The sequence below is a fragment of the Garra rufa genome, chromosome 20 (assembly GCF_049309525.1).
Source record: "Garra rufa chromosome 20, GarRuf1.0, whole genome shotgun sequence".
NCBI lineage: Eukaryota > Metazoa > Chordata > Actinopteri > Cypriniformes > Cyprinidae > Garra > Garra rufa.
Window position 1 is genome coordinate 16,086,740 of NC_133380.1, and position 19,518 is coordinate 16,106,257.

Genomic DNA, 19,518 nt, shown 5'->3' on the forward strand with positions numbered 1-19,518 from the left:
AGCTGTTTTCAACATAATAATAAATGTTTTTTGAGCTGCAAATCAGAATATTAGAATGATTTCTGAGGGATCATGTGACTGGAGTAATGATGCTAAAATTGCAGCTTTGAAATCACAGGAATAAATTACATTTTAAAACATATTCAAATAGAAAACAGTTATTTTAAATAGTAAAATATTTTAAAAATGTACTACTGTTTTTGCTTTACTTTGGACTAACCCCTTAGCGTTCCAACGTTCTACCTGCGGAATGTTTTGCATTGAGTTAAGTTTTTTTTTTGTAAGATTTATTTTTGGGCATTTTTGCCTTTATTATGATAGGACAGATCAGACATGACAGGAAGCGAAGAAGCAAAGTGGGAGAAAGATCGGGGCGGGATCGGGAAAGGTCCTCGAGTCGGGATTCGAACAGGGGACGCCCGGAGCGCAACGTCGCTATATGTCGACGCGCTGCCCACCAGGCTATCAGCGTTGATGCATTGAGTTAAGTTTGACAGGAATGCTAAGGGGTTAAATAAATGTAGGCTTGGTTAGCAGAAGAGACTTCAGTAGGAAAAATCCTCTACAGCAGCTTACACAAACATGAGCGGATCTTACTTCACACATCTGTAGCTGGAACATCCTGCGCTCTTTCTCCATCTCTTCTGCAATCTCTCCTCCGCTCACCTCTGTGCGCACCATACCGTACTGCTTGGCCAGTTCCCGCTTCTCTTTCTCGATTTTAGTACTAAAGGGGACAGAAATCATATGACAGTGTGGTCAGGTCTTTTGTATAGTGTACCAGTACCAAATACACAAACTGATGCTACTCATTTGATTCGTGGAATGACAATACAAAAGTATTGTAAGAGAAGTGAAGCGAAACACTTCTGAAAATTACAATTAAATGAAGAACAGAAATTAGAAGGAGCAGAATAACGATACAGGAAGTGCTGAAATGATTTCTGTTAACAATCAAGGACAAGTAAGTTAAAATGTTATGGACTTTCAACCTTTCTGCGTTAAATCTATACAATATTATAGCTGTCAAAATTAAAAGTATTAATAGATGAAGATAACAACTAATTGTGATTAATCTCCTTAACTTCTATATTTGTGTGGAAGAAACACATATCAGAATGTACTGTATGCACTATTTTTGAGTTTTTGCATGCAGTTTTTGTTTTAAATAGTGAATTTTATCATATTAAGGATTTTTCCGCATGATATCCATTATAATATAAGCCTTCTGGTTTGTTGTTTATGAAGGAGCACTTCAGTCCTACTGACACGCACATAAGGTGTACTTTAAAACGACACTAAACAACCCAAACAACCACGGCTTGTAAAAAATGTGTGAATAAATATGAGAAAGACAACTAGTGAGAGTGATGGTGCTGCTACAGAAAATATGTACCATATGAGGCACAGAGAATATAAATCCTACACAGTTTCTAAAATTGGTTGCTGTTTGACACACAGACTGTCGTGATAAAAAGTTCTTGTTTTCTTGCTTTTTTCTAAGCTTTTGCAATAATCTCTCGTCTAATGAATCAAAATAAACCTCCGCTCAGTGGGTGCCAAATATGACAAAAACAGCCTAGTTTAAAGCCTAGTTTAAAAACAGTGTTATAAAAAGTACTCACAATTTATTCTCATAATCTCTCCACGCTTTGTCAAAAGGCTTTTTCAGGTCCTGACAGGATGAAAACAAGGAGTTAGACTTACATAATTTTACAGCGCATCAAGACAGATAGAGAAGAATTAAGAGAAGTCTGTCTTATCATCTGTCTCATTACCATCTGCTCACATTAAACACTGTGCTTATGGTAATGATCTATGTAATAGATTTCTACTTCCACAGGCAGAGAATATCCCTCGTTCCCTTCTGGGAAAACATCCTGCACACTTCATTAGTATTTTCATCATATATACATTTTAGATTACTCACTAAAAACCCCCACAGATCATCTTCTCACATCTTATATTAGCGTAACAAAGTGGTTATATCTAAGTGTGTCAGTTGTTTACTTACTTTTTAAAATTTTAAAATGTCTTTCTTTCTTCAGTCATAAAGAAATAGTTTTTTGAGGAAAACATTTAAGGTTTTTCTCCATATAATGGACTTCTATGGTGCCCCCGAGTTTGAAATTCCAAAATGCAGTTTAAATGCAGCTTCAAAGGGCTCTAAATGATCCCAGCCGAGGAAGAAGGGACTTATCTAGTGAATCGATCAGTTATTTTCTAAAAACATGTACAATTTATATACTTTTTGATCTCTACACAGAGTACACACAGAGCTAGACAAGATGAGCATTTGAGGTTAAAATGTACATAAATTGAAGTCACCATAGAAGTCCATAGAAGTCCATTATATGGAGAGAAATCCTGAAATGTTTTCCTCAAAAAACATAATTTCCTTAAAACTGAAGAAAGAAAGATATGAACATCTTGGATGACAAGGGGGTGAGTACATTATCTGTAAATTTTATGTTCTAAAAGTGAACTACTCCTTTAATGCCATGATATTTTTAATTCTGACTGATTCCCGATCACGGAACGTGCACAAGAGACAGGATTTATTGCATGAACCAATCACAGCCGAACATAACCAGTCATATCCAATCATATCGAGATCTCATGTGACTTTCCCCCATTTATTCTCATTGTTAAAACTCCATAGGCTCAGGGAAGCAAGAGAGACGCTGACTCCCACTGTAACTTTACTTGCAGGTGTTACTGTTGAACAGTGTTTCTTAAAAAAAAAACTAGCGATTTATACACTTTTTAAAAGTTATATTGTGAAATGCTGGCGTAGGATTATTATTCAAATACAAATTTTATAAAAATAATAGTTGAATTTATTAAAATGACCCTGTTTAAAAGTTTACCTGCACTTGATTCTACTAGAAAAATTCTTCAGGTCCCACAAATTCTTTTTTTTTTTTTTTTTTAGCATTTTTGTGTATTTGAACTCTTTCCAACAATGACTGTATGATTTTGAGATCCTTTTTTTTTAACACTGAGGACAACTGAGGGACTCATACGCAACTGTTACAGAACGCTAAAAAGATCACTGATGCTTTAGAAGGAAACACATGCATTAAATTAATTTGAAGATCAGGGTAAATTTAACTTATTTTGTCTTCTGTGAAACAGGTAAGTATCTTCTGTAGCTTCTGAAGGGAAGTACTAACTGACAAAAATATGATATTTAGGCAAAATAAGAAAAATTTACACATCTTCATTCTGTTCAAAAGTTTTCACTCCTGGCTCTTAATGCATCTTGTTTCCTTCTGGAGCATAACTGAGCGTTTGAACCTTCTGTAATAATTGCATATGAGTCCATCAGTTGTCCTCAGTGTGAAAAGATCATACAGTCATTGTTGGAAAGGGTTCAAATACACAAAAATTATTAAAAAAAACAAAGAATTTGTGGGACCTGAAGGATTTTTGTGAAGAACAGCAGGCAGTTTAACTGTTTAGGACAAACAAGGGACTCATGAACACAGCAGAATCAAGTGTATGTAAACTTTTGAAAGGAGTCATTTTTATAAATTTAACAAATATTTTCTCTTATGGACTATATGTAAACATCTTTTATGTTAAATGTCTTATTCAGGTCGGTACTAAAATAATTGACATTTTGCAGATTCTGCAAGGTGTATGTAAACTTTTGACTTCAACTGTAGATTTCAAGTGAATCGCTTGTATTGTAGAATTCAACTTACACCTTTGACCTCTTTCAGATCCCCTTTTACCAGCGAGTCCAGGAAGAAGTTGACGTTGTGCAACATGCTCTTCAACTGATAAAAACAGAAATATTATATTAGAAAGTATAAGCTGGCAAACCCCATTTAGAACCTGTTTATGTCAGCACATATATGCTTACTTCCAAACACGCACATTAAACATGTTTAAAATCAACTGAACAGGAATACGCCTGAAAGGAATAATGAACTGTGGAGAAAGAGCTGAGACAACCTTTGGCGAGGAAGCTGAGTTGTTTGCTGATAAGGCCTATCTTGTAAGACCAAACCGTGACTAATGCTAAAAAAAACACTCTATGGGATTATGTAGAAGCCTAATGGAAAGCCCTCCCCGGAGCTCCATGTGTCTCACCAAGTTCTTCATTGGCGTCAGCAGTTCTTTGGAGAATTCTGCAAACTTATTAAATGCAGAGGCCACTTCCTGTTCTCCATTGTTGCGGAAATTCACAGCCAACTTCTCCATGGAATTGATGTATGACTCCAAATGCGATATGTGGTCTGGAGGAAGATCAGCAGCGGAAATTCAGCACAAACCGTGCAAATATAACTGAGAAAACATGAGGATTTGACTAAAAGCACATGACACTTAAAAAAACAACAACAGATAGAGGTGTTGATGTGTTTGGGTTTCATGGGGGCATTTGCCGGCTACTTCATTCATATTCATACATAACTGGGCTGGAGGAAATGTTTTGCATGCGCTGTCAATCTCTCTAATGAATTAATACAGATTCAAAAGAATAAATGAATGCTGCTTACAGACTATTGTGCATGAAATTCAAAAAACAACTATGGCACAGTTAAGACATTTCTGACAAAATATTACTAGTACCCGGTGAGCTGAGAAACGCTACCTTTTCGGCTGCTTTCTCACACATGTAAACACAAACACACCCAACAGATTCAATGCAATTTCATGTTACCTTGGCCAGAGATGTGCTTTGCTTTGGAAGCTTTCTTCATTTTCTGCAAGATTGTGCGGTCAGAGTCCAAGGCCTATTAAAGGAAAGAAAGAAAAATAAGCATCTCATCAACACTGAGAGAGGAATTCACAGTAAGATTGTACATTTATGCATTTTATTAGTGAATAAGATGTACATTTTAACTATTGCATAAGGTTCAAATGCTCACTGATACTCCAGAAGAAAAAACAATGCATTAAGAGCCAGGGGTGAAAACTTTTGAACAGAATGGAGATGTTTACATTTTTCTTATTTTGCCTAAAATACCATTTTTTTTATTATTATTAATACTCCCCTTTAGAGGCTACAAAAGATACTTACATGTTTAATTTTTATAAATTCAACTATTATTTTCTCTTGTAGACTGTATGTAAACATCTCATGTGAAATATCTTATTCAGGTCAGTGCTAAATTAAAAATAACATGCATTTTGTATGATCCCTCTTATTTTGGTAAAATAATGAACACTTTGCAGATTCTGAAAGGGGGAGGTAAACTTTTGACCTCAACTGTAAATACGCTTCTGTCAGAAAGTTTGGGGTCTGTATGTTTTTTTGGGGGTTTTTTTGGAAAGAAATTTATACTTTGATTTAGCAAGAATGCATAATATTGATCAAAAGTGACTTAAAATGTTACAAAAGGTTCTTTTGAACTTTATATCTGTCAGAAAACCACAAAAAACAAACATTTTTAACATTTTTTTATATTAAGAAATGTTTTGAACAGCAAATCATATAGAATATTAGAATGATTTCTGAGGGATCATGTGAGAATAAGACTGGAGTGAGTGATGTCAAAACGTAGCTTTGCTATGACAGGAATAAATTACATTTTAAAATATATTATGATAAAAACAATTGTTTTATATTTTAAGAATATTTCACAGTAGTACTATTTTTACTGTATTTTTCATCAATTAAATGTAGCCTTCTTTCAAAAACAACATAAAAGATTTTACCAACCCAAACAAGTTAATTTGCATAAAAGCTTCTGCCAAATGCATAAATCTAAATGTATTTTCATTCCAGGCCATTTCAATTTGTTTAAAATGTGTTGAAATACACACAAACACAAGGAAGCAAACAAACAGATCTTGAAACGGCTCCTTCCAGAAACACATTTCCTGTTTCAAAAACAGCAATTACATGCAATCGTGAAATGATTATGAAATCATGAAAGCCCCAGAGAGTTTGCCCTCTGAAACTGGACTGAAATTACACCTGCTGCATTTTCTATACTAAAATCCAATCGAGCAACATGAATTATGCAACAATTGAGTCACTATAAGGCAGCAAGTGGAGCATGAAGTCTGATTGTCGTGTTACTAAATAAGCAAGAGCAAACAAGGAAAAATTAATTAACAGCTTCATAGATGCTTGTTTACAGACAAGTCTGCCATCTGAGAGTATGATACATTGCTGTGTGGTTCAGAATAGTTATGAACAATTGGCTCTTAAGCAATTAAGCTATTTCCACCTACCACAATAGTGTAGGGATCATGTTGTGCAATAACACAACATGTATTGCATTATGAAACCCTATAAACAACATTCCAAATTTTATTTCACATAGTGTCACAACATGCTTGAGTTTTACAGTCTATGCCGGTCTAGTTTCTTCATATCTTTAAACAGTACAGTGGGAAACAGTACTTCCTGTGGATGTCTGTTCCAATTATCCCTCCCTTCATTCAGGATAAACAGTTTGTTCCTCAGGGTCTAGAATGAAGTCGTAACACTTCCCTAGCTCATATCCCATCAGCATGTTTAGCATCTACCACAGGAGATTTACTCACATTTTTATAAAAAGCAAAATCTCTGAAGTCTTACTAGCTACAAAAGAAAGGTTTGGGTATAAGACTTGAAGGGTGCCCCAGAATGCCTTTGGCAAAACAATTTGTTTGCTCCAAAAAGGAGAGAGAGCTGCTGCCATGTTTTTACATGCCACTGAAGACCAAACTGAAAAGTCAATTATCCATAACAGGTCACTTAATAGATAGCATAATGCTGCACTTGTTCCAGGTCAAAAAGCTCTGCAAAATGTAAATCAACTCAAAACAGTGTTTTTACTTTCACAGCCATATCATATACCAATAATTAAATGCAAGGAAGCACAACACTGCACGAACTAAAAGTTTTGCCCTGATTTGCAGTCTGGAGGAGTCAACATTAAGGCTGGAATTCAATATTTAATTTGTTGTGTTCGAACCATATTGAAAGTCTGCTTGATATTGTATGATGCCCAGTTTTCTCCGTAAACAAAGTCATGATGAAGCAGTGTTTTACTCCTAGTGTTTTACAATACTTTCCGATTTGAGATGTATTCCATCTTTGAACTCTCAATGAAATCAAAATAGTTTTTTTTTAACCTTAAAGGGATAGTTTACCCAAAAATGAAAATTGGGTGTTTATCTGCTTACCCCCAGGGCATCCAAGATGTAGGTGACATTGTTTATTCAGCAGAACACAAACAAAGATTTTTAACTCAAACCATTTGCAGTCTGTCAGTCATATAATGGCAGTCAATGGGACCCATGGTTTTGAGAGTCAAAAAAACATACAGACAAAACCAAATTAAACCCTGCGGCTCGTGATGATACATTAAGGTCTTAGGACACAAAACAATTGGTCTGTGCAAGAAACTGAACAGTATTTGTGGAGTGACGACAGATCACTTCCACGCATGCGTCTACTATGCCAGAGCAAGTTTACGCATCACACGCCAGCTGTTGTGAACACGCTCAGGACAGTTGGACATTGCGGTGGATCAGAGGTAAAAAATTATATAAATACTGTTTAGTTTCTTGCACAGACTGTTTGTTTTGTGTCTTAAGACCTCAATGTATCGTCACGAGCCACAGGGTTTAATTTGGTTTTGTCTGTGACCCTCAGAGCCGTGGGTGCTAATGACTGCCATTATATGACTGACAGCCTGCAACGGTTTGAGTTGAAAATATTTGTTTGTGTTCTACTGAAGAAACAAAGTCACCTATATCTTGGATGCCCTGGGGGTAGGCAGATAAACATCAATTTTTTTATTTTTGGGTGAACTATCCCTTTAAGGTTATCTAATAGCTAGTGTGCTCGAAAACAATGAAAAAATTTACAATTTACAAAACTTACAGTCTCTAACTTCCACCAATATGGATTAATGATTTCAATGATTTCACCCTGCACTTCAGCTTCTCATCAAACTTTTGGTCCAATCAAATGCTCTCTTATCTGAAGTATCCCGTCCCCTACACTATATATAGATGCTGAAGCTGCGAATGAAATCGGTGTCTTGTTCACAGAATTAGTATTTTCTGTAGGGTGAATGGGATGTAGTGCAATATATAGTGGTCAATTCAGACTAGGGCTGCACGATAGATCGTTTCAGCATCGTCATCGCGTCATATACTTTCTATATTTCTAAACTTTCTATTCACGGATCTATATTTGTCTAAAATAAAGAAATTAACTCATTTAACTCCCAGAAACACTATGAATTTAAGGGACCGTTCACGTTGCGCCTAAAAACGCGTGGAAAATGCTAGGCGCACCGCTTTCTCCTTCTTTCCAAAGCGCTCTGTAACCTGAGTGGCAGAGTGGCGTCTGTCGTTGCTAAGCAACCATGACCCGCACTCTCCTAAAGACGCGGAAGTTTCAGCAAAGATAAATAAACAAAGATAAATGGATTTCCAAAACTAAAAATTGCGTAGCTCTGCTGCTAAAAAATGTCATCCCTGTAACAGGTATGATCAGCTGTTCCTCCATCTTGGCTAAGCTTTTAATGTTTTTCGTTAAAGGAAGAAGCTGATTTCCCTTTCATCAGGGTAAAAGCAACATTCATTATTAATTTCATATTAGAGCCTTGATTTGCCTGAATTGACAGTGAATAAGGTGAGTCAAACTGTTTATGAAACTACCCAAAATAAGCTTTAAAAAGTATTTTATTTCAGGGTTTTGATTATACTGTACTTTTTTTTAATTCTTTGAAAATGCTTATTCATGAATTATTATTTGATTTTTAAGCAGTTCAAAACAACCTGATGAACATAAATTAATTTGTACACATCGCAATATATATCGCAAGAAAAAAATATATTGCAATGTAATTTTTTCCCAATATCGTGCAGCCCTAATTCAGACAGTGTAAATATGCTTTCTTTTGGGGCGAAATAAGTCTGGTTTCACGCTGTTGCGCAAACTGCCACAGCACACACAGTCTGCTCTGGTCCAGAGACACGATAACACAGATCATATGCGCAAGTCGCCGTAGACAAGAAAATGTATCGGACCCATTTGAATTCTTCACAGAATGCTATATTTTATAGCAATATGGATGAGACTGTGGTTGTCATACTGTTAAATCTCTAAATGTGGCTTTACCAAGCTCAATGGCTCTGGCCCAAGCTGTGATATAAATTAAACGTGTTTTAACATGCTGCTATATGTGGTAGATAGGGTGTTCTGGGTGGTTGTTAGATGGCCATGTTCACACAGCAAAAGAATACATCCTGTGTTTAAGTTCTTGAAGTCACAATGAAACGGACGTTGCAATCTTTTATATTGTGACGTATACCTGACTGTAATGGATATTCAGTCTATCCCTTGGTTGTTGACTGGATTTTGTGGGTGCTGCACTCAAAAGTACAGTCAGATGAACACAAGAAGTCCTGTATGCGTCACAAACGTTAAAAAAAGTAATTTATAATGTTCCATGAATTATGTATCCATATTATTTTGATGTATCCATGTATTCATTTTTATTTTTATTTATTTTTCCTTATTTTTCAATGCAGAATTAAGCCGTTTAATGTGAATGTGCAAGACTTTCGGTTCATTAGCCACTGTAGGGAAATAACGAGAAGAATAACAAAGTGCAGTAAGTGGTAAAACTGTTTGCACCACTGTGTTCATAATTAAGATAACACATTGAAATAATATGGTAGGACACACCAGTTTGCAATATTAAGCAGCAAAACAAGGTGTTTCGCACAGCTAAAAATAGCTGGAAGTGAATGACACAGGAAGCCAGACCCAATAAATTTACAAATGGCCACGCCTCCTTTTATGGCAAAAATAAGGCAGATAAATAACATTTTTGTGCATTCCATTAATGTTACTGGAAGTACATGTGGTCAAAACTTTGCAAGAATCTTGCCAGAACATAGGGGTGGGCCATATACTGGTAGTCACGTGAAGTTGCGGTGCTGCATAGTCATGAAAACGTATTCTTTGCATGCATTTGTTTAACAATGTGGTATAAAAACAAGTGGTTTTAAGCTGTTGAAATGCAATTAGCAGCGAGAGGGAATTTCTGTCGCTATATGTGCACGCTGTCTGAGCACTAGAGAGGCACAAGCATTTCAAAACGGTGCTCATGAAGGACGGGAGTATTGAAGAGAGTTATTTTTACCACTTTATAGGCCTTACATCTAGGGATGCACGATAAATCGAATGAATGAAGCCGGTACTTTGATTAGTAGTAAATCTCCATCACGTGCGTTCTGCTGGAGCGGCAATTAATACACAGAGACGTAAATCACTGACAAGCTACGCCAAATCACGTAAATCACTGATAAGCTATGCCAAATCGCGCTCAAAATCGAATTCGATTTTTAGCGCGATTTGGCGTAGCTTGTCAGTGATTTACGCCTCTGAACTCTCCAGCTGAACACAGCTGAACGCACGTGATGGAGATTTACTACTAATCAAAGTACCGGCTTCACTGACTAAACGCGCCTCATAATCGCATTCGATTTATCGTGCATCCCTAGTTACATCCACACACTTGTTTGTGTCAAAATGCCTGTCTTTGTAAATATCCTTGTAAACAGTAATTTAGGTCTTAAGTGAATGCAAACAGCTGAGAAAGAAAACACGTGTAACAGTATATTGGATCCGGGCAGCTCTTAAAGTGACAGCAGTCTAATATTCCTGCTGTCTGTCATTTCTGTTAATCCAACAACAAAAGAGAGAAAATCTGTCACTGCTCTCGACTAAATCAGCTTTGTAAATTCAAAAGAAGAAATATATATATTTAATTTACATAGTGAAGAATTTCAGAATTTGCAGTGTTTTTATACTTTTGATTTCTCTATGTAGCATTTCTTGTTTATTTGGTCTACTATAGTTTTTTTTGTTTTGTTCTATTGCTTGTAATTTGTTTCTTATTCCTGTTTAATCACCAACTGTTGTCTTCAGTAAGCTTTTTTATTTTGGCTAGTATTAGTTTTTTGTGATTGACACTGGTGACAAGAATTACGGAATTTCTATGGTATCAAAAAATTTGATACCATATAGATCTTATTTAAAGCAAAAACAACTATACTGTGAAATATCTTGTTACCATGAAATAAAATTACTCATATTGCGACTTAAGATTTTGGTCATATCGCCCACCTCCACCTGAACATTACCCAAATGTCTAACATGTATTTTCATAGAAAAGCAATGAAAATGTAGTGCATTGGAATGCATAAATATGAGTCAAATACTGTATGCAAGCTGTTGTGCGAATGAGACAGTTTGAGTTACACATGTTCTTAAATATGTTTGTTGATCCCAAACGTTAACTGCATTTATAACATTCATGTCCATAACACTGTTTATTGGTACTGCAGTGCTACTGTTAAGTGCAGGAGAGCAGTTTCATAACATATTTAAAACTAGCAACATAAGTCCACAGAAATCTGAATTTAACTAGTTTCTCTGTTCTCCTTAGCCTTGAAATGAAATCAACTACCTTTAAAAAAAAATCTCAGTTTCTATGGAGACTTCTTCCTGTTTCAAAGCCGAGGACCTCTGTTTCTGACACTCATGTCTTATCTTGCTGTTTTAATTCTCGAAGGAAACAGGCCTGTCAAATGCCAGCATAAAAGGATTATAAGCAATTAATATTCATTGGTGTCACACATGATAGTGTGAAGAGGAAAATGTAATTTGCTTTTATTAGTTCAGAGAGCCTGTAATGAACTCCTCATACACCACAATTGAGAAACACATTGGGTGTGATCTGAAAGCATCTGACTCACTTAACCAACACTTAAAGGGATAGTTCACACATAAATTACAATTCTGTCATTAATTACTAACCCTCATGTCATTCCAAACCTGTATGACATTTGTTTATCTTCGTAACATGAATGAAAATATTTTTAATGAAATCTGAGAGCTTTCTGTCCCTGCATAGACAGCAACACAACTGACACATTCAAGGCCCAGAACATCGTTAAAATAGTCCATGTGGACTACGTTTTTGGACCTTGAATGTGGTGGACCCTTGCTGTCTATGGAAGGTCCGAAAACTCTCGGGTTTCATCATAAATATCTTAATCTGTGTTCCAAAGATGAACGAGGGTCTTACAGGTTTGGAACGACATGGTCTGTAATTAATCACAGAATTTTCATTTTTGGGTGGACTATCCCTTTAAGTTAAGCAAACAGGAAATTGTCACATTCAGAGCAGCTCGATTCACATCAAGGATGTTTGACTTTCTTAACTTCAGTTCTTCCAGTCAGCTCTGTTTCTGTGTACACTAGGCCAATAACAATTTAACTATGCGGTAGGTTAGTTCACCTGGAACGGCATTCCATGCTGAAATTCACATTCCCCTGACTAGGCAGAGTAAGAATTCTGTACTCAGCATGGCTAACCTCACAGACCTTTTGTTCTTTATGGCAGCAATGGTGCCTGGCCTTTTGGATTGGCTTTTGTGTTCATTTAGTGCTATTACATGAAAATTCCCCACAGCATACATAGAAAGGATAGAACAAAATAAGACCAGTGATAAACAGTCATAAGTAAACAGACACAGTGATGGACTTATGCAGGTCGTGACCTTAATGAAGCAAAGCCCACACAATTCACTCTCCTCACCACTTGTGGATTTCAAGTGCTTAACCAAGTAGGTCAGAAGTGAAACAATATCACACCACACAACTTTCTCAGTTATTAACTGTCAATTGTAAGGTGAGGTAAAAAAGGGACTAGCAACTTGTCATTTTCCCACTTGCATCTTGTATAGCCAATAAAAATGTAGTCCAGAAATGCTATGACCACTCATTTAGACCAGTGGGCCTCATATAAAGTGGTAAGGTATGCTATTTATATTGTGTTCATAGTGTTCTAAAGACAGAGAGTGGTTTGACACACACACATACAAGTTCAGAAATAGCATAAAACCCACTCAAATGAAACTCAGCAGCATAAAGGATCCAGAGCAGGTTTATCATGAAGTCAGCAGATGGGTTATGGTATAAAATAACATGCTGATGCCACTTCCTCACATCATGAACACAACCTCATTCCAAACCTACAGTACAGTTCATGTCAAAAGTTTACATACACCTTATTTTACCAAATAAAGAGGGATCATACAAAATGCAGAAAATAATAGTTGAATTTATAAAAAATAACCCAGTTCAAAATGTTACATATGCTTGATTCTTAATACTGTGTTGTTACCTGAATGATCCACAGCTGTTTGTTTTTTTTGTTTAGTGATAGTTGTTCATGAGTCCCTTGTTTGTCCTGAAACTGCCCACTGTTCTTCAGAAAAATCCTTCAGGTCCCAGAGATTCTTTGTTTTTTCAGCATTTTTGTATATTTGAACCCTTTCCGACAGTGACTGTATGATTCTGAGATCCATCTTTACACACTGATGCAACTATTACAGAAGGTTCATACACCCACTGATGTTTCAGAAGGAAAAAATAATGCATTAAGAGCCAGAGGGTGAAAACTTTTGAACAGAATGAAAATGCGTTTTTTTATTTTGCCTAAATATTGTATTTTTTCCATTTAGTACTGCCCTTTAGAAGCTACAGAAGATAGTTATTGTATATGTTTCCCAGAAGACAAAATAAGTTAAATTTCCTCTTATATTTATAAAGTTTTCACCCCCCAGCATCAGTGAGCATTTAAACCTTCTGTAATAGTTGCATATGAGTCCCTCAGTTGTCCTCAGTGTGAAAAGATGGATCTCAAAAGCATACAGTCATTGTTGGAAAGGCTTTAAATACACAAAAATGCTGAACAATCAAAGAATACGTGGGACCTGAAGGGTTTTTTCTGAAGAACAGCAGGCAGTTTAACTGTTCAGGACAAACAATGGATGTAAGAACAATTATCATAAACATTTTCAGATTCTACAAGGTGTATGTAAACTTTTGACCTCAACTGTACTGTAGGTTTGGAATGAGAGTGCTTCATGATTATATTCCACAAAGGAAAAATGTCATACAGGTTCAAATGACATGGCAGTGAGTAAACAATGGCATAGTTTTCATTGAACCATCCCCTCAAGTCCATAAGACAATAGGATCAATGTTTGTGAAATCACTAGTAAGTGCATCAAACTGGCTTTTATAGCATTAAGGTCTGCAGTAATTGACAGTAATGCATTTATCTGGGCCCTGGGGAAACAATGCCACAGGGTTAAGTCAAATGGGTTATCAATTACCATTACCTATTAAATTAATTTAATTTCAAAGACGCTCAAAGTAGTATTATGTTTCTTTAAGATTGATACGATTCATATTTAAACATATTTAAAGAAAAACACTGAGTGTACCTGAGTGAGTTCAAAAAACCTGAGAAAAAACCTACTATGCCTTTGTTCACCAAACACTCCAGGAATGAAGATAATAGTAATATCAGGTGTCTCCCCTCTGAATGAATGGGTAACTCTGCAATACTTTATATGGGAAAAACAAGGCATGCCACAACAGCCTCAGCTACTCCTGCTGGTGCGGTAGATTATCTGAGCACTCCAATTATCTCTCTCCGGTGCCTCTGCTAATCCCCAATCGCCTCTCATTTCAATTTACTTTCGACAACATACAATGGAAACACACAAGCACCGTGTTGTGTTGAAGAGAGATAGCTAAGGTGTGTATTGGATCATCATCAGAAATGTCCAGGGAAATATTTTCAGTTCCTGCTTTGTCATTAAGTCACATGACCTAAACACAGACTCTATTATAGCATGGGGTTCCCATTATCTCTCTTGAGGTCAGCGCAGATTAAGGCAAAGCATCTGTGTTGTCTCAATTCCTCCTCTTTAATTTTCTAAACTACTGGTTTGGCACATCCAACTGCTCAAGAGTTCAAGGCGAGTGAGATTTAACATTGAATGAACTGGTACAAGACTTGTAGCACGAGAGCATTAAGCACAGAGCTGAAAGCATTCTTAATTTAAAAGAATAGTCCACGTTTTTTTTTTCCAATGAGGTCCAGTGTTGTTTTATTAAAGGGGTCATGACATGAGAAACCAAATTTCTCTCGATCTTTTGACATTGTATGCTTAATATATCCTGACTTAAAATGTCCTCATCATCAATAAAAAAGCTTTATGTTATAACCCTCAAATAACAGCTTGTTTGGATCCGAGTTGCGAGGTAGAGGGCTGCATTGGGATTTGGGACCCGCCGGGTCCCGCGGGACCCAACGCAAATCTCGCGGGAGCGGGCGGTTTGAATTTTGCTGCGGGCGGGAATGGGCGGCTAAAAAAAGCACTGCGGGATCCGGACGCTCAGCGCGCTTTGCGTTAGTGAGGAAAAAAAGTCTTAAACTTACTTCGTTTTCAGGACGGAGGTAAAGTGCAACTCCATTTCATTGGACAGCTTAACTTGTTTTGCAGGGGGATTTCGAGAGGGTGCCCTCCCTCTTCCCTCACACGATGCAAATCTGTTCTGTACTTCTAGTTCTAACTGCCTGTCTACGGCACAACGCGCTGGATTAGTCTGTGTGTTGTAATGTTTGCGCGGCGCTCCCTCATCTGGCTGCATACGGCAATTACGTGAAAAAAGTACTTGAAGTCGGACTTGGTAGCCTAAGCGTTTTAGATGTCCTCGATAGCCCAGGCTACTATTCCCTACCAGTGTGTCAGAATACATGCAGGCCAGGGAAAGAAACAAACATGAATCTCCTTAATAACATCAATACAAATACGTTTTTTTTTCCCCTGCGGGACGGGAGAAGAGGCAAAATCAATGCATTTCTATTATCGTGCGGAATAAATTCTCAGAGTTTTGCGGGTGCGGGCGGGAGTGGTCATACATTTTGCGGGTGCGGGCGGGAGTGTGACACACACGTTGCGGGAGCGGGCGGTAATGGTCAGAAATTCGGCGGGCGCGGGCGGGATGAAGAAAACAGTCCCGCGCAGGGCTCTATTGCGAGGTGCGTCACCTGGGTGCAGTCGTTTGCATAAACACTGCCTCCAGAGCAACACATTGATGAATAGTCAACTTCTAACCATAGGCCCCACCCACTTGCATTCAGTCGCATTATGGCTGACACAGGATTACGCTGAATGTAAGTGTTGTGTTGCGGCAAAAGCAAATAGAAATTAAAATCACTGATGCTATCTTGTCTACACTGGGCACAGTATATAGTATACACGTTCACTTTCTGACACAAGCTTCGTCGTCAATAAGACAAATTGAGTGAAAGAACGTTCACTTTGACGCTTTTGGTTTAAACAGCTTGTTTGCGTCTTTGTACAGATATCAGAAGGTTCCCAGCGTAAGGAACAAGTGGACAGTTTATTTTTAATGGCATCCCAGATTGTGTTTGAAGACTGTTCGGAGTACCTTGTTTTGGAAACAAGGCACAGTGTCATGGAAAGTTCACAAAGAATCATTTGTTGAAAGATGAAGCCGAACTAGATCTGAATGCAGCTGCATCACAAACGGTAAGTAAATGGTTTCATAAGGCTTTGTCTGGAAATTACTGTTTTATTTTTATCATGTTGTCAAAACACTCACATCATGCATTAGCGAGGGGGTGCTGATACTGTTTCCTATGCAATGACTTTAGCCAATCATAACAGTGGCTGATTATTGACAAGCCTTAAAGGAACATGTCGTTTCAGACAGAGGGTCAGAATGGGGGTTGAAAAATAAATTTTCCCACAATTTATTTTTGTTTTGTTTTTTGTGCAAAAAAACTATTAACATTATAAGTAAACCTCAAAGAACATATTAAAAAATTGTAAAAAATCTATGACCCTTTTAACTTACCGAATATAGACAAAAACAGTTCAAAGATTCTTCAAAATATCTTCTTTTCTGTTCTAAAGAAGAAATTATTTTTCATTTTTGGGTGAATTACATATGTGACCCTGAACCACAAAACCAGTCTCAAGTAGCACAGCTTGATTTGTAGCAATAGCTAAAAATACATTGTACTGGTCAAAATTTTCAATTATATCAATTTTCTATTATATCAAAAATCATTAGGATATTAAGTAAAGATCATATTCCATGAAGATATTTTGTAAATTTACTACCATAAATATATCAAAACTTAATTTTTGATTAGTAATATGCATTGCTAAGAACTTCATTTGGACACCTTTAAAAGCCATTTTCTCAATAGTTTTTTTTTTTTTTTTTTGCACCCTCTGATTCCAGATATACAAATTTACAAACCATACATCAATGGAAAGCTTATTTATTCAGCTTTCAGATATTTATTCAGCTTATTTATTCAGCTTTCGGTTTTGTGGTCCAGGATCACATATTTTGCCCTCTAGTGCTTCTAATAACTGTTTTGAGAGACTTCTCCATGCAGCAGGATTTACTTCAGCGCTTGTAAATCTGCACTAAGGCAGATTAAATGGAGGTATCCTTCATTAACAAAGTCTTTTATGAGAGCAGTTTCGAGGTTTCTGTTATAAAAGATGAGGAATGGTTTGAATAGTAGTGGCTGACTATAGATTCAGAAGACAGACCAGACCACCACTTAGACTCTCTTATATCGCTTAACCCCCGAGGCGGTGCGTGTGCAAAGCTCACTAGATATTAAGGCTCCAATCCTGTCACATGCAGCCCAAACAATCAAGCATGTAATGCGGTGCACTGTTCAATTTGTACGGCTGTGTCAGGTCATCACCATGGTTACTTCACATTCCACTATGTCACTCTTATTAAAGCAGTCATCATTCAATTGTTACAACCCTGACCCGGCTGCACGCCTTAAATTGGCACAACCAGGGAGAGGGGGGGGGGGGGGGGGTCTGAAAATGAACACCCGCCAGGAGTCAGTGTGCATATAAATTAGCTTTGGTTCGGTAAATATAATACATGACTGTGCTGTGTCAAAAAATGTGCGTTTTCAGGACAAATATATATGATAAATAAAATAGTTTAAAATAAAGATTTCATTTCCTTTCGTTTTTCCTTGTAATTGCACTAACAACACCAAATACTTCACACTAACATGATTTCTGCTGACATGTACAACATGATCTTCCCTAACAGGACATGATCCTGGATCAGCATCCTTTGTTGGTCCTGGAGCAACATCTTTATCAACCAATCAACCCATTCCTAACCCTAAAATCAGAAGGCGATGATTGGTTCATAGGGGGGTTGTTTCAACAACAACAACAACAACAACAAAGGACGCTGATCCAGAAACATACAGTTGTATTCATGGGCTGGTTCCTTAGCTCTAGAAGATCCTAAGCCGGCTTTTGTTTATGCAGCTCAATAAACGCTGGATGAAAGGCACGTGTTCGTGCTAATACAACAGAAGCTCGTATTGACGCACGACGAGGGACAGGCGATAAGAAGCGCGAAATAGCGAGAAAACAAGAAGTGAAAAGTAAAATATATTACTACTAAAACAGAACGATTGCAAAGTAGCCTAGTCGGCGCAATGTAAATGGTGCAAGGAAATATAGACGTTAACGCGCAATCTGTGATTCTTCCTCTTTCAGTTATACTATATGCCACAGCGCCACATGAAAACGAGAGGATACATGATATTTAATTATTTGTATAATATTAAAAGCACCCTGGGTATATGAATAGAATAATTTTCTATACTTTAATTGAGGATTTAGCTTAAAAATAACATGGTTTGTAGTGGAAATACGCTGCGTTCAGCCCTAATGGATTGAACAAGACAAAGAGCATCAGTATCTGCTGTAGTAATGTTTGAAGCAGTGTTCATAGAGAAAAATACATTTCATTGGACTGAGCAGTTCTGCACTGAAACAAAGCACCGTAAAACAGAATCACAAAGACCTGCTCTTGGTGATGGACAGGACAGAACACCTTCATTTCATTCATCATGTTGTACAACTTAGCTGTCAAATACATAATAAGCGAGTAGGACATGAAGGCAGCACACGAACGCACAATCTCATACCTCTTCGATATTGTTTGCAGAATTTCGGCAACTTGTCATTTTGGTGTAGAAGGAAGAGGTGGTGGGAGAGCTGTAGTCCTCCAAAGTCTCCGCGATAAACTCATCCACTGATATGAACTCGGGCATTTTGAAGGAAAATTGAGAAAACGCTAATTATAGAAGAAATGTTTCACAACAAGCCCATTAAAAAGGATGATATTGTTGGTGAGCAACGAGCTAGAAAAATGTCAAGCTGTTTGAAAAGTTAAAACAGCAGGAAAGTAAAGTGCAGCAGTGTTACGTTTGGCTATAGTGGCGAAAGCGCATAAAGAGGAAACAGGACGGTTTTAGTGTCAGTCTAGCGCTGCCTGCGAGATAGTACGCATGCGCAGTTGGCCGACGCTCTCCACAAAGCACATCAATGGCTGGGGTGGTTAATAGTGGTGAAACTATTATAAGCATCTACTGTGGCCAATATATTATCCGGAAGTGGAGATGGTTTTTTCAAGTGCAATCTAAAAACAAATAATGATACCATCAGACGCGAATGTGTCTTAGTAAATAGTTTGAGCAGTTCAGTAGTCTCCAGAAAATGGAATAGAAATGTGAACGATTGATTCAGTTGAATGATTCATTCAAAGCACTGATTCATTCACAAACAAAATACAGTGAGAGCATCAGA

At 37.2% G+C, this 19,518-nt stretch overlaps 1 protein-coding gene across 2 annotated transcripts in view; it reads right to left on the reverse strand.

Annotated features, from left to right (window-relative positions):
- unm_sa1614 (un-named sa1614) overlaps positions 1–19,137 on the reverse strand; it is a 55,319-nt gene extending 36,182 nt beyond the window's left edge. For both annotated transcript variants that reach the window (XM_073825707.1, XM_073825706.1), the window contains exons 1-6: positions 18,858–19,137; positions 4,673–4,745; positions 4,102–4,247; positions 3,711–3,785; positions 1,626–1,675; positions 598–727 (exon numbers count right to left, since the gene is read on the reverse strand). In XM_073825707.1, the coding sequence (XP_073681808.1) occupies positions 598–727; positions 1,626–1,675; positions 3,711–3,785; positions 4,102–4,247; positions 4,673–4,745; positions 18,858–18,983 (600 nt within the window). In that variant the 5' untranslated portion in view covers positions 18,984–19,137. The remainder of the gene's footprint in view (positions 1–597; positions 728–1,625; positions 1,676–3,710; positions 3,786–4,101; positions 4,248–4,672; positions 4,746–18,857) is intronic.
- Between the last annotated feature and the right edge of the window lie 381 nt (positions 19,138–19,518).